Source organism: Notamacropus eugenii, chromosome 2, assembly GCF_028372415.1.
Source record: "Notamacropus eugenii isolate mMacEug1 chromosome 2, mMacEug1.pri_v2, whole genome shotgun sequence".
NCBI classification, from domain to species: Eukaryota; Metazoa; Chordata; class Mammalia; order Diprotodontia; family Macropodidae; genus Notamacropus; species Notamacropus eugenii.
In genome coordinates this window covers 293,642,704-293,657,709 of record NC_092873.1, presented here as the reverse complement: position 1 = coordinate 293,657,709, position 15,006 = coordinate 293,642,704, and the positions used below count along the sequence as shown (strand labels likewise).

Sequence of the window (15,006 nt, the reverse complement as noted above, 5' to 3'; positions counted from 1 at the left end):
TTAAAACTACACTAAGACTTGGGATAGTGAGAGTATGTGTGTGTGTTTATTCATTCTGCCATTTCTGTCTTTGCTTAGGGGTATATACCTAGTGTACCAGGGTCATTGAGTATATGAATATTTCAGTCACATCTCTCCTCTCCCTCTCCCTCCCCTCCCCTTCCCAATTCCAAATTGCATTTCGTGGAATAGTTAAATCAATCCAATAGCGTATTAGTGTACTGTTTTTCTGTAGCCCAACCTACATTGACTATTCCCATCTTTTGCCATCTTTACCAATTTGCTGTGTGTAAAGGGAACTTTGATTTTAATTTTAATTTACTTATTACTGATTTGGGGCAATCTGTCATAAAATTCTTTTTTCCCTCAAATTTATCAATGTATTTGTTTTCAGTTTTCAACATTCACTTTCATAAGTTTTAAATTTTCGCCCCCTGCCTCCCCAAGCCATCATGCAATCTTACATAGATTCTACACATACATTCCCATCAAACATGTTTTCACATTAGTCAAGTTGCATAGAAGAATTATAGCACATGTGAGAAACCATGAAAAAAAAAGAAAACAAAAGAGAAGATAGTCCGCTTCATTCTGCATTCAGACTCAATAGTTCTTTCTCTGGATGTGGATGGCATTTTAATAGTTGGCAGTTTTTTGTTGTATTTTGTTTTGTTTTTGGAAAACTGTTTGCTCATAACCTTTGATACATTGAGGAGTCCTTCTTGGTCTTTTTGTTCCTTCTATATATTTTATATCTCACCTTATTACAGTTATTTAATGTAGACTTTAGCCATGTTGATTTTGTTTCCTCATTCCTTTTAATGTTGTTTTGGTAAGCATTTTTTGTTAATCTTGATTTTTTTAATGGTATTTACTGTTTTTGAGGAGAACGTTAATAGAGTAATCTCATTGGTGATTACTTTTAGTCCTATTTTAAATTCTGGTTTTATGAATATATTTGATATTTCCTTTGATTAGTCAGTAATAAAAAGAATATGAGAAGGAAGGCTTGGGATTATTCATAAAAGGATTAATATTCTCTTTTCTTAATTTTATACATAAGTATCTTTTTGTGTATTCTGTTCAAAGATTCTCCTCTCATGCATGTAGGTAGAAGAGATCAGAGCCTTTTCCAGGGTGCTAAAATTTAGATGGATGTATTTTTTTTTTTTTGCCAACCCTACTCAGCTATCTACAATATTCTCATTGTATCCTGAGATTGAGGAAGAGGGCTGCTGCTGTAGCAGCCTGCTCAGCACTGGCCTTCAGGTCTCTTCCCCAAGGGTCTTGATTACAGCAGAGGTCAGAATTTCTTAGTATGACTGGCTATTAAGTTTACTGTAGAACTTGGAACATATCCTTTGAATTTATTTTTTAGTAGTGATAGGTTCACAGTGACTTTAATTAATTACATTTTATCCATCAGTCTTCCTTGTGACAAGTTTATTCTGCCTCTGATTGCAGTATTTCAGTGAAAAAGTTTTCCTTGTTTTGAATCAAATGTCGCATGTATTTGTCCATATGAGGATCAGGCCTATTTTAGCAATATGTTTAACTTGTTCTCATGTGGATGTAATCAAGCTTTAGAAAGTAGCATGCTAAAATTTCATTCCCTTTATATTATGATAATCCTCCATTTTGTGAGCTAAGCCTTGCTTTGCTGTATATCAAATGATTATATTTTATTACAGGGAAATGCTTTTCTGAGACAATTCTGGGAAATGTTATGCTGAGACAATTCTGGGAAATGAGATGTAGTTCCCCATTTAGAGTTTCCTATTCCTTCCAGAAGGTTATTGCTTGAGGTTGTGTAAATAGATCAGTTCCTTAATTTCTGAGTATCAGTTTCCTATTTTTGACCAAAGTCAACAGAAATCAATAACACACGTTACTTCAGATTTTGTAATTTTTGTTCCTCTTTTATTGCTATAATAATACTGTGTGAACTCTCATATGGTGTCCTTGTACCTACTGAAGAGGTCTTGGACCCACTTATTAGCAGTTGCTAGCCTTGCTAATAAATTGACTTACTCGGAAACTTTAACTTTTGTCCCTCAGATTTCTGGTGCACTATTCCTTCTAGTGTGTTGGGTATATGGAGAGGTAGCATATTGCAGTGTCATTTCATAAGAGGAGCTGGTATGTGTTCTGTCTTAAGGAATATGAAACAGAAGAGAATTGGGACTTATCCTATATCAGTTTTCAGTAATAGTCAATAGGCATTTATTAAACACTTACTATGTGCCAGGTACTGTGCTAAGTTCTGAGAATTAAAAAGAAAGGTAGAAACTGTCCCTGCTCTCTAGGAGTTCTTGTAAATAGTAGGAAGAAAGAATATGACAGTAGCACCAAGCACACATGTTTATCTCTCACACTGTGCCCGTCTGCCTGTTGAGATAACTGGCCTAACACGTGTATATAGACATGAATGAATTTTTAAACTGTGACCTACTTAGCTGCCATTGGTTATGTTCACGTTCTGTCCTCCATTTGAATGTAAGTTCCTTGAGATCAGGGACTATTTTTGCTTTTCATTTTAATCCACTTAGCACAGTGCTGGCACAAAGAAGCACTTAAATACTTTTAAAAACATTTAGTTATTTTTACATTTTTATTGATTTTGTTTCTTATATCACCATTGTATCCTATGTATCCTTCCCCCTCCCTGAGAACCATCCCGTATAACAAATAGTATTTTTTTAAGAAAGGATAAAAAAAGAAAGCACAATTGATTGATGTATTGAAAAATGTCTGAAAACATGAGCAGTGTGTACCACCTCGGGACTGTCTACAAAAGGGTAGGTTGGTGGTGTCTTCTTATATATCTTAATTCAAGTTCCATTTGATCTTTATAATTTGTTTAATTTACTTTTTTTGTCATTGTTTTGTTTTGTTTTTGTTTATTGTTTTGTTTTTGCTGGTCTTTCTATCCATTTATATGGTTATAATTACTGTTTACAGTTACCCCTTCCCCATTGCTGGGGTTAGGGGGCATGGTGCCCCCACTCTGAGTGATCTGGAAGATCTGGAAAATCTGTATAAGATTTTTTTGGTGTTCCTTCATACCAGAGAAGAAGTCTGAATTATTATGGTATTAAAAAATGAAATATATATTGCTATTTTATAATACTATACATGTATTTTATGCATTTCTGAATTTTTGAACTTTTTCTATGTCATCTGCTGGCCTTCATGTGTCTTCTGAAAAATTTCCCTCCTCCCCCACAGATTCTCATTTAATTTCTTATGTTGACTTGTAATATATTGGAATTGTGATGGGGAAAGTCATGGTGTGAAAAGGATTTAAAACTGTATATTTTTTTGCTCTGACTACTTCACTGTGCATCAGTTCATATAGGTTGTTCTATACTTCTCTGTATTTATTACATTCATCATTAGTATTCCATTACATTCATGTACCACAGCTTGTTTAGCTATTCCCCAAATTGTGGGCTCCAATTCTTAGCCATCACAAAAATATTGCTATAAATATTTTGTAGTATATGGATACCTTTTTTCTTACTGATGACTTCCTTGTGGTACAAACCCAGCAATGGAGTCACTGGTTCAAAGGGTTGTGGACATTTTAGTCACTTTAGTCACATAATTACAGATTGTTTTCTAAAATGGTTATATCACCTCATAGCTCTACCAAGCAATGTATTAGTGTGCCTGTCTTCTCACAACCTCTCTAGCGTTGACAGTTGTCATTTTTGCATCATATTTGTTAGTTTGTAGGGGGTAAGGAAAACCTTAGGGTTTTTTTGACTTGCATTTCTCTTATTATTAGTGATTTGGAGTATTTTTTAATGTTGGGTGGTAAGTACTTTGCACTTCTTTTGAGAACTATTTGTTCGTATCCTTTGACCATTTATCTATTGGGAGCATGGCTATTAATATACATACGTACATATACATATATGTATGTATAAAAAGAGAGATAGATAAAGCATAAATTTAGATGCCAAACTTTTGTCAGAGACATTTGATACAAAAATTCGCCCCCCCTGCATTTGACTATTTCACTTCTCATCCTTGATGCGTTAATATTGTTTGTGCAGAAACCTTTTCATTTTCAAGTAATCAAAGTTTATCTATTTTATCTTTTGTAATTGCCTCTCTTTCTTTAGTTAAGAATATATCTCTTACCCATCTCTATGAGATACATGATCTATTACCTAATTTTTTTATAATGTGATCTTTACTGTTAAGGTCATGTATCCATTTATGAAATATTGTGGACCATGGTATAAAATGTTGAGTCTAATTTTTGCCAGACTCCTTTCCAGTTTTCCCAGAATTTTTTAAAATCATCAAATAGAGAGTAATAAATACTTCTTTCATTTATTTGAAATGGAAATAGGTTAGTGGATGTGGTTTATTGTTTTTGTGTAAGTGATATTCTAAAGCCCCCCAGAAGCCCTGATCTTTCATCATTGCATAGTATCTCAAAGGTGAACGAAAGAAGAGTAAACTGGCAGGTCTTGTCAAGGTCTTTGGATATAGACCCAGTATAGTAAGAGTACCAACCAGCCTAGCTAAGTGTGGAGAGTGGATCATCAAGGAAAATTAGTCACTAGGTTAAGAATTTCTTTGATCAAAGTAACCAGTGAAATAACTAAAAATAGTCATTGTCTCTTCCTCTTTGACTCTTCTGCTGCCACTGTAATGATCATGGGCTGATGGAAATATATGGATGTATGTGTGTGTGGATTATAGTGTTTATATTTTTAGTTACAGAACAGAATAATATGTAGGGTGTATTGTACATACATACAATAATATGTATGTATGATGATCTGTACTGGTAGAGAAAGGGTTGACTTACAAGAATGAGATTACCCCCTTCCATGAAGTTTAATATTCTTCTGAGAACAGGCATCTATCTTTTCAATGTGTACATTCAACAAAATTGCCTGCTTTTCATATAAATTTATTGTTTAACCATTATGCAAATTCTGAGGTGCTTTTCTGTTGGAGGGAAAAATGCCGACAGATTGATTTGAAAATGTGTTGCATAGATGGTTAACTCAGATGTTTGATAACCCATAACATACCTAACATTTAATTATAACACAGATTGTGCCTCCTTGGTGTTGTAGTTCTCAACTATGTTTGATTTTCTTTGTAGCATTCTCCTAACTCACTTCAGTCACCAATATTATACTCCTGTTTTTTTCTTATATCATGTGTCTATTCTATGGTTTGATTGTCCACTCTGAAATAGAGGTTTTATCATGCCTTGAGTTCTCATCACTTTTCTATTTTCTACTCCTGCTTTGGTTTCATTTATTTAAGATTATAGGTAAAGTAAAATGAATTATTCTTTCCATTTAAAAATTCTGTTTATTCAGATATGCCAGTCCAATAAGAAGATAGAAGTCTGCTTTCCTACTTGGACATACGTTCAAGAAGATACAGAGAAATTTCATAGCTTTTGAAAATAGATACTTATCAATTTTTTGTGATTCATATTTATCCATATGATACTGCCAAAAAATGAATCTATGAAGGGGAGGGAACAAGCATGTATTAAGTGCTTGTGCAAAGTATTTTACAAATATTTTCTCATTTGATCCTCATAGCATGCTGGAATAGGTAATATTATTATACCCATTTTATAGTTGAGGAAATTAAGGCATACAGAGATTAAGTGGATCACATAGCTAGTGTCTGAGGTTGAATTTGAACTCAGATTTTCTTGACTGTAGGCTCAGCACTCTGTGTACTGCACCATGTCGTTGCTAAGAAGCAATTTTCCCTCTACTGAACAGTTATTTTATTTCAAATCCTCATTATGTCTTACCTTGACTACTATAATAGTCTCTTAATTTGGTCTCCCTGCTTCCATTTTCCTCCCTGTCTAATCCAGCTCCCACAGGGCTTCCAAAAATATTCCTAGGTCACTCTAAACAAATTCTAGAGCTGCAGAAACCACAAAAAGACAGGGTGAAATAGTGTTCCAGCCCAAGACAACTTGGAAGGTCAGCCGGAAAGGTCTGTTGCACCAGGGTGAGAGAGGAGTGCAATCCAGCATAGATCACGTCAGTGAAGACAGGCCGCAGCAAACCAGAAGACTGAATCAGTGACAGCAGTGGTGGTTTCCAGAGCTCTCAGCCCACAGATGCCAAAGATAGCTTAGAAGGTCAGTAGGAACAGTCTATCACACCTGGGCAAGAGTGGAGCACAGTCCAGTGCAGGTTGCTCCAGCACAGCCCCAGCCCCAGCAAACCAGGAGGAAGCCTTGGGACTCACTGAACCAGCAGCAACAGCTACTGCTTCTGGATCTCTCAGCCCACAGACAGTAAAGGGGTTGAACAGCTGGTCAAAAGGAAATTACAGTGTTCTCTTTGGTAGTACTGAGGCAGGATTCTGTTGCTTTGTCCATATTCAGATCCACTTTCTGTCCTGGGTGGCAGTCCCTGAGCAAGGAGGAGCACTAGCAGTCTAGAACTTGTGGCCACAGTGCAGTGGGGACCCTCCTCACCGTTCCAGGGCAGAAAAGAATGCTTGTGATCACTGATAGATCAGAACACAGGTCAGAAGAGTAGTAAACACATCTCTCCTTAGATCATACTACCTTGGAAGAGCTGAAAATTTACAAGTCCCTAGAAGTATCTCTGAAAACAGCTGCACAAAACCTCTGAAGCTTGGGACAATGCACCTTCCACCCTGGAAGCAGAGCCCTACTTTAACAAAGAGTGAGTAAACAAGAGGAAAAAAAAACCTCTGACTACAGAAAGTTACTATGGTGACAAGGAAGATCAAAACACACACTCAGAAGAAGGTAACAGTCAAAACTCCTACATCCAAAGCCTCCAAGAAAAATAGGAATTTGTCTCAGGCCACGGAAGAGCTCAAAAAGGATTTTGAAAGTCATGTAAAGAGAGATAGTGGAAAAATTGGAAAGAGAAATGAGATTGATGCAAGAAAATCATAAAAAAAACAAGTCAACAGCTTGGTAAAGGAGACAGAAAAAATCCTGAAGAAAATAATACCTTAAAAAACAGACTAGGTGAAATGGTAAAAGAGGTCTAAAAAGCCAGTGAGGAGAAGAATGCCTTAAAAAGCAGAATTGACCAAATGGGGGAAAGGAGCACAAAAATTCATTGAAGAAAAAACTCCTTAAAAAGTAGAATTGGCCAAATGGCAAAGGAGGTACAAAAGTTCACTGAAGAAAATGATTCCTTAAAAAATAAATCTAAGCAAATGGAAGCCAAAACAGTTCTAGGACACAAATGACCGTCCATGTTATTTATGCTTCATAACATTAGAGTGATTCCCTATTTCTTCTAGGAAAAAAGACAAACTTTCCTTAATGGTTTGTTTCAAGCCTACTTTTTTCATTTTTTATTTCATATTAATCCACCCCTGCCCACTCTGCATTCCAAATAATCAGATGATGATATGTGAGTTGTTGCTCCAAAGCATCTCTACATTTACAGTCTCCATATGTTGACACCAGCTGTCCCTCATGCTAGTAATTCACTCCCTCTTTTCTTATTGTCAAGCCTTATTTTCAGGTGCCACCTGTGAAGCCTTCCCTGATTGCTATCTCTCTAGGGACTCTTCCCCCCATGCTTCTCTTAAATTACTTTTCCTTACTTTTCTCTTTGAATGCTTTTTCCATTGTCCATCTCTTATATAGAATGTAAATTCCTAGAGTAAGGATTGTTGGAGGTGGGGAGAGAGGTGTGATAGGTCAGGGGGCAATTTTTATATTATCAGCAACTCAGAATCAGTAGGCATTTAATACTCAGTAGCTTTGCTACTTCTCTTTTTGCTTGCATAGTCCAGTCTGTACAACCCATTGACCAGTAATGTTAACACCACTCTTTTTTGCTCTGTAGATATATGTTTTCTATCCTTTTATCACTTTAGATTTAACAGTCCAAGTGACTTCTAATATCTTTTGTGTAAAAGCTGTTCCTATCTCTCTATGTGCTCATCAACCTTAGCATGTTACTGTATTTGCAAAGTAAAGACAGTATTGTTCTTGGTGATAGTTGTTTATAGAAATAGTCTGCCATTTCCAAGACCTGTCATCCTTGCATACTTGGTGATTCAGAGAAATCTTTTTTTAGCTGTTAAATTTAATTATACCCCTTATAGTTCTTGCTATTTATTCAGATATAATTTATGATAGTGATTGCTGGCTCTAAGGATGAGTTTACAGATGCATGATTAGGAGCTTCATTTGTATAGTCTTAACCATATTACTAACTCTATTTGATATTTTCTTCCCTGAAGCCATTATAAAGAGCTATCAGTTAAATTAATAATAACAGTTAGCATTTATAGAATGCATTATTAGGATTTGCAATAGTGCTTTTCAAATACCACCTCATTTTATTCTCACAACAACCCTGGGAGATAGGTGCTATTATGATCCTCATTTTACAGTTGAGAAAACTGAAGCATACAAGTTAACTGTCTTGTCCACGGTCGACACAGCCAGTAAGTGTGTGAGGGTGGTTTTCTGTTGAGTAAGTATCTATTAAAAGCTAGATACTGCCAGACCACTGGTCTTCAAAGTGAAGACCATGCTATGACCTCAAGAGACATATAATCATGTAACTGAAGGACGGGAAGATAGACTGTATCCCACCTTCCTCACAGCATATAATTGTGGGTCTTCTTTACTATAACCACAAGTATCCTTCACTCATTATGGACCGGTACTCTCTTCTTACTCCAGTCCTACAGTTTGCATGTATCTGATCTCTGCCCTTCTCCAAGTATTGGCTCCTGGTGGTGTTTAATTCACTGTTTCACTTGCTATTCTTGACCTTTTGTTATTCCACATGAGTTTTGATATTTTTTCTAGCTCTATAAAATAATTCTTTGGTAGATGAATTGGTATGGCACTTAATAAGTAAATTAACTTAGGTAGAATTGTCATTTTGAGTCTGTATTGGTTCAGCCTACCCATGAGCAATTAATATTTCTCTTATTGTTTATATTTCTTTATATCTGTGAAAAATGTTTTGTAAATAAATAAATTTTTAAAAAACAGCAGATAATATAAAATACTTGAAAATCTACCTGCCAAGACAAAAAAATGCAAACAGTTACAAAACATTTTTCTTTTCTTTTTTTACTTTATTTTTTAATTTTTTAAAATTTTAAATTATTTTATTTGTTTTCAGTTTTCTACAATCACTTCCATATATCTTAGATTTTTTCTTCTCAACCCCCCTCCCCCCGAGATGGCATGCAATTTTATATAGATTCTACACATGCATTCCTATTAAATACATTTTCACCTTACATGTTACATAGAAGAATTAAAATGAATGGGAGAAACCATAAAATAAAACAAAACATAACATAGCACAGGAGAAAATGGTCTGCTTCATTCTGCGATCCAATTCCATAGTTCTTTCTCTGGATGTGGAAGACGTTTTGCCTTAAGAGTCCATTGGAAATTTTTTAGGTCCTTGCATTGCTGTGAAGGACTAATTACTCCCACACTGGTTGTTGCTACGTACTAAGTTCTTCTGGTTCTGCTCCTTTCACTCAGTGTCAGTTCATGTAAGTCCTTCTAGGTCTCTCTGAAGTCTTCCTGTTAGTCATTTTTTATAGCACAGTAGTATTCCATTACATTCATATAGCACAGCTTGTTTAGCTATTCCCCAATTGATGGGCATCCCCTTGATTTCCAGTTTTTGGCTACCACAAAGAGAGCTGCTATAAATACTCTTGTACATGTGGGACCCTTTCCCATTTTTATGATCTCTTTTGGATATAGTCCCAGAAGTGATATTGCTGGGTCAAAGCATTTTTGTAGTTCTTTGGGCATAGTTCCAAATTGCTCTTCAGAATGGTTGGATCAGCTCATAACTCCACCAACAATGAATTAGTGTTCCAGCTCTCCCACATCTATCATCTTCCTGTTTTGTCATGTTAGCCAATCTGATTCGTGTGATGTGGTGCCTCAGAGTTGTTTTGATTTGCATATTTTTCCTGTAATTCATTTAACTTTTCCTTTAAGAAGTTGGATGCTTGATGAAGGGGAGGGTACATTGAGGGAAGGAGTAATGCAAGATATTAGGAAGGCGGGGGGAGGAGGGAGGGGAGTGATGGGGGAAAAAATTGGAAATGTTACAAAGTGAGGTAAAAGCAATTAGTATTAAAACAATAGACTGAATTAATTACTGAGAATAAATCATTGACATCTTTAGTTTGGAGAAAAGAATTTTAGTCTAAATTTCCTAGAGGAAGGTAACCTTGAGTAGAATTTGGCATTGATGGAAAAGTCAAAGTTTTAATGGTAAATTTGATTTTGTGATTGCCATTTAATCAGGAACTAGAACATGTATAGAAACGCATGTAAGCCACTAAGACTTGCCTCAAAAGATGTTCCTTAGCCAAAGTGAAACTATAATTGTATTTGAAACCTGGTTGTTGGAACTTGGCATTTTTAGATGCTATGGAACTATTAAGTGACTGTTCTTCTAAGTCTAACTCCAGGTATGGGTAGCAAGAGAGGCAATCTGAGCCTCCAATATATGATGCCAGTAAGCTGATGAGATGCTGGTGTGAAGTGCATAAGATGATTTCAAGGGAAGGGTGGGAGAGTGGCTGTTCAGCATGGGCTGAGGTGGGATTCTCCTGACTCATTTTCCCCACTGATCGCTGGCAGATTTTAAGCCTGACAGAATGCAAGTGGATAATCTAATCCTGACTGGGGAGATATTGTATCCCTGCAATGTCCTTACTATTGATGGCAATTTCTTATTAGTCAAAAGGTTTGTAAGCTTAATACCAGATCTATTCAGTTATAGATTATGGGTAGAGGAACATCTGAGGTTGTCTAAAATTAAGCTATTAGGCATAGGACTTTAGACCAACAACATTAAGTTGGGGGTCCTCTAATTTTTAGTAATACTGTGGAGACAATGAGGTCAAGAGCTTATGAAGTTAGCAACATAAATATTATTTGTGTCTCAGTTGGCTGTTTAAAAAAAAAAAATTCTTTTCTGGTGCATATTGTAAATGCTTTAAAAAGATGTATCATCTGACCAAAAGTTTGAATTGCTTTATCTGTTATAAACTGTGTTAAAAAATAAATAATAATAATAATAAAAACTTGGATGCTATGCCATTTGGTGCATATGTTTAGTATATTTACTTCATTGTGTATGGTTCCTTTTAGCAAGATGTAGTTTTCCCAGCTTATTCCAATAGTTAATTAGGGTCTGGTTTTGCTTTTGCTTTGTCTGAGGTCATGATTGTTACTCCTGCCTTTATTTACTTCAGCTGATGCATAACAGATTCTGCTCCAGACTCTTATTTTAACTCTGTGTGTGTCTCTGCTTCAAGTGTGTTTCTTGTAGACAACACTTTTTTAGATTCTGGTTTCTAATGCCTTCTGCTATCTGCTTCCATTATAGGGTGAGTTCATCCCATTTATATTTAGTTATAGTTACTAACTGTATTTTCTGTTTTCTTCTGTTTGTCCTTCTCTCTCTTTTTATCTTATTCCTCTTCTAAAGTCTGTTTTGGTTCTGACCTCTGCCTCCTTTTATCTGCTTTTCCTTTTATCACTCCTCCTTTCTCTTATCCCCTTGCCCTTCTACTTCCCATTTGTATAAAATGGAATTGTATTACCAGTTGAGTATGTATGTTTTTTTCTCTTTATATCAATTTAGATGTGAGTGAGGTTCAAGCATTGTTGACTACATCCCTACCTCATATTTTCCCCTCCACTGTACAAAGCTCTTCCTTGAACACATCTCTTTTATGTGAGATAATTTTCCCCCTTCTCCAAAGACATTTCTCTTTCTCACCTATTCAGTTTTTAAAATATTCTAATTTAATTGACTCACTCTTGCTCCCTGTTTCTGTGTCGGATCATTTTAACTGTCCTCATAATGGTAAAGTTCTTAGGAGTTACTTGTATCATCTTGCCATGTAAACAGTTTAACCTAATTGGGTTCCTTATGATTTCTCTTTCATGTTTACTTTTTTATTCTTCTCTTTAGTTTTATATTTGAATGTCACATTTTTTATACAGCTCTAGTTGTTTTCATCAGGAATGCTCCAAAGTCCTCTGTTTCGTTCAGTGTTCATTTTCCTCCGTGAAAGCTTATGCTCAGTTTTGCTTGATAGGTTATCCTTGGTTATAATCCCCACTCTTTTACCCTTCAGAATATCATTTTATGCCCTCCACTTCTTTAATATGGTAGTTGCTAAATCTTGTGTGATTTTTTCCTGTGGATGTCTTCTGGCTGCTGGAGTCTTTTCTCTTTGATCTGGGAACTCTTGAATTTGGCTATAATATTCCTGCGAATTTTTGTCTTGGGATTTCTTTCAGGTGACAAGTGGATTTTTTTATTTACTGTTTTACCCTCTTGAATGTGATGGGGTTTTTTTGCTCATGGCTTTCAGGTAATAACAGTAATCTTAAATTATCTGTCCTTGATCTATTTTCCAGGTCAGTTTGTTTTTCTGATGAGATATTTCTCTCTTCTTTCTTTTTTTTCATTCTTTTGACTTTGTTTCATTGCCTCTTAGTGTCACATGAAGTCATCATCTTCCACTTGCCCAATTCTAATTTTTAAGGAAGTATTTTTTTCAGTGAGTTTTTGGACCTCTTTTTCTAGTAAGCCAATTATATTTTATAAGGTATTATTTTCTTCAGTATATTTTATGCCCCTTTTGAAAAGCTATTAATTTTCTTTTCATAATTTTCTTCCTTTTTTTTTTTTACTCAGTTTCTTCTCTCTCATCCTTATTTGATTTTTAAAATAAATTTTTAGCTCTCTCAGAAATGCTTGTTAGACTTATTTCCAATTCACGCTTTTTTCTTTGAGGCTTTACTTATGACTGTTGTGACTTCATTGTCTTCTGAGTTTATGTCTGTATCTTCACTATCAACATAATAGCTTTTTATGGTCAGGTTCTTTTTTTTTTTTTTTTTGCTCATTTTTCTACTTTATTTCTTGATTTGGAATTTTATGTTGATGTTGGGCTCTGTTCCTGGTGTGACAGTGGCGGCAGGGCAATGGCAGGGGGGTGGTACTGTCTCAGGCTTCAACCTTTTTCCTCACTGCTGTTTTCAGAACTAATTCTGGGGGGTTTCAAAGGTTTGGGTGCTTCCAGGTTGGTGTGGTGAGTACTCTCCTGATCCTTACCCGCGAAGGGTCCCCAGATCCCTTGGGTCCTTCAGCATTTCCACTCCATCATGACCGAAAGTGCTCCTCTCTGCCCTTGAAACTATGACTCACAAGTGGGTATAGGTATTGGGATTGTCAAACAGCATCTGGTCCCATGTCCAGTGCTTGCATAGGGGTATCCTGAAATCTCTTTCCAGATGCCAGGTCACCCTTACCATAAGGTCTGACTTTGAGATCTCTCCAAGCTACTGTTGCTTCTGTCACCACCACCTAGAGTCACCACTGGTGTTTTATTCACATGGGCTCTGCCCAGCCTCTTCCCCTATGTCATAGATCTCACTTTCTGATGTATTATAATGTCTTGGGCTAGAAGAATGTCTCACTCTGACTGTTTGTTGGCTCTGTCACTCCAGAATTCCATTTTAGGTGTTATTTTAAAATTGTTTAGAGGGTAATGTTGAAAGAGCTTAGCCGAACACTTCCTCTACTCCACCTCTGGAAGTCCAGGGTCTTTTTCTTTGTTTTAACAGAAATATGTGTTTCATTTTGTCAAAAATCCTTTTCTGCTTCTGTTGATATGATCTTAATATTTTTGCTGTTTTTATTATTGTGTTCAATTATGTTTATAGGTTGCCTAATATTAAATTGACCCTGCCTTCATTCCTCTTATAAACTCCAATCTTATTATAGTGTAAAATCTTAGTATTATGTTTTATTTTGTACATTAACATTCATTAGGAATGCTGATCTCCAGGTTTTTTTTCTCTTTTTGACTCCCTGTTTTAAGTATTCAGACCATATTTGTAAAATGAATTTGGTAGAATCCCTTATACCATTTTTTTTTTTGTATTTCAGTTTGTATAATATTGGAATTAATTGTTGTTTTAATGTATTATGAAATTCATTTCTAAATGCATCTGTCCTAATTTTAAAGGTACCAGTTTTTGGAAGAAGCATTTCAAAATCAGAAGGGTGCAATTGAGAATTTATTAGCAAAACTTCTTGAAAAGAAAAATTATGTTCATTTTGCTGCGACTCAAGTGCAGAATAGGTAAGTTTATCATATAGGGTCATATTTTACTCAGTCACATTATAAAATACAAATCTCTGATTTTATTGTCTTTTAGCATGTTTATGAATAAGCATATGTTTGAATTCTATTTGAGTTCATTTATTTGAATGTATTTTAATTCATTGTATTTGTATATTTGAATTCATTGTATTCTGAGGTAAGATCTATCATCATAGTTTTAAGAGATAATGATTGTAAGTAAAACATTTAATTATATAACAAAAATCTTTATATTCCTTTAGAGAGTTTTATATTAGAGAATTACAAAGAAGCTTTAGTCTGAAATCCATGTGAAAGCTTCTTAAAATGCGTTATTATTGCTAGCCTCCTACTTGGGGAGAAAGGATTGATGATATAGTAGTTAGCCCACATTTAAGACCCCTTGAAAAGTCACTTCCTCATGTTATTCTTCTAAAACATTAAGTAACATTGGAGAGGAGTTAACATATAAGTAAGTTAAAAGGATTACGACTCTTCAGCCTGAGACAATGAAGACACAAAATGAATTGGATTGAAATCTATTAAGAGTGTGAATAAGGTTCTATGGTATTAGGTTTGAAATTTTAGGTAAACTGAGAGACAAGGTTTCAAGCATGGTCAGTTTATTAGACTAGCAAGTAACCAGTGAATTGGGTCAGTGGCCTCTCTAAATAACTAAAAACCATGAGGTGGGACTAACTAGTATTCATGTGGTTTTGGAAAATACAAATGAACAAAGAACAGAGTTGTATAGGTAGGGAAGATAGTTCTATTGGTTACAAAGTAGACAACATCAGGGGGGTGGGGACAACATGAATGATTCCATCAAGGAAA

General features: G+C 35.4%; 1 protein-coding gene across 2 annotated transcripts in view; it reads left to right on the top strand.

Moving 5' to 3' along the window:
- Positions 1–15,006, top strand: part of TRIM33 (tripartite motif containing 33) — a 167,202-nt gene that overhangs the window by 111,969 nt on the left and 40,227 nt on the right. For both annotated transcript variants that reach the window (XM_072644420.1, XM_072644419.1), the window contains exon 5: positions 14,056–14,172. In XM_072644420.1, the coding sequence (XP_072500521.1) occupies positions 14,056–14,172 (117 nt within the window). The remainder of the gene's footprint in view (positions 1–14,055; positions 14,173–15,006) is intronic.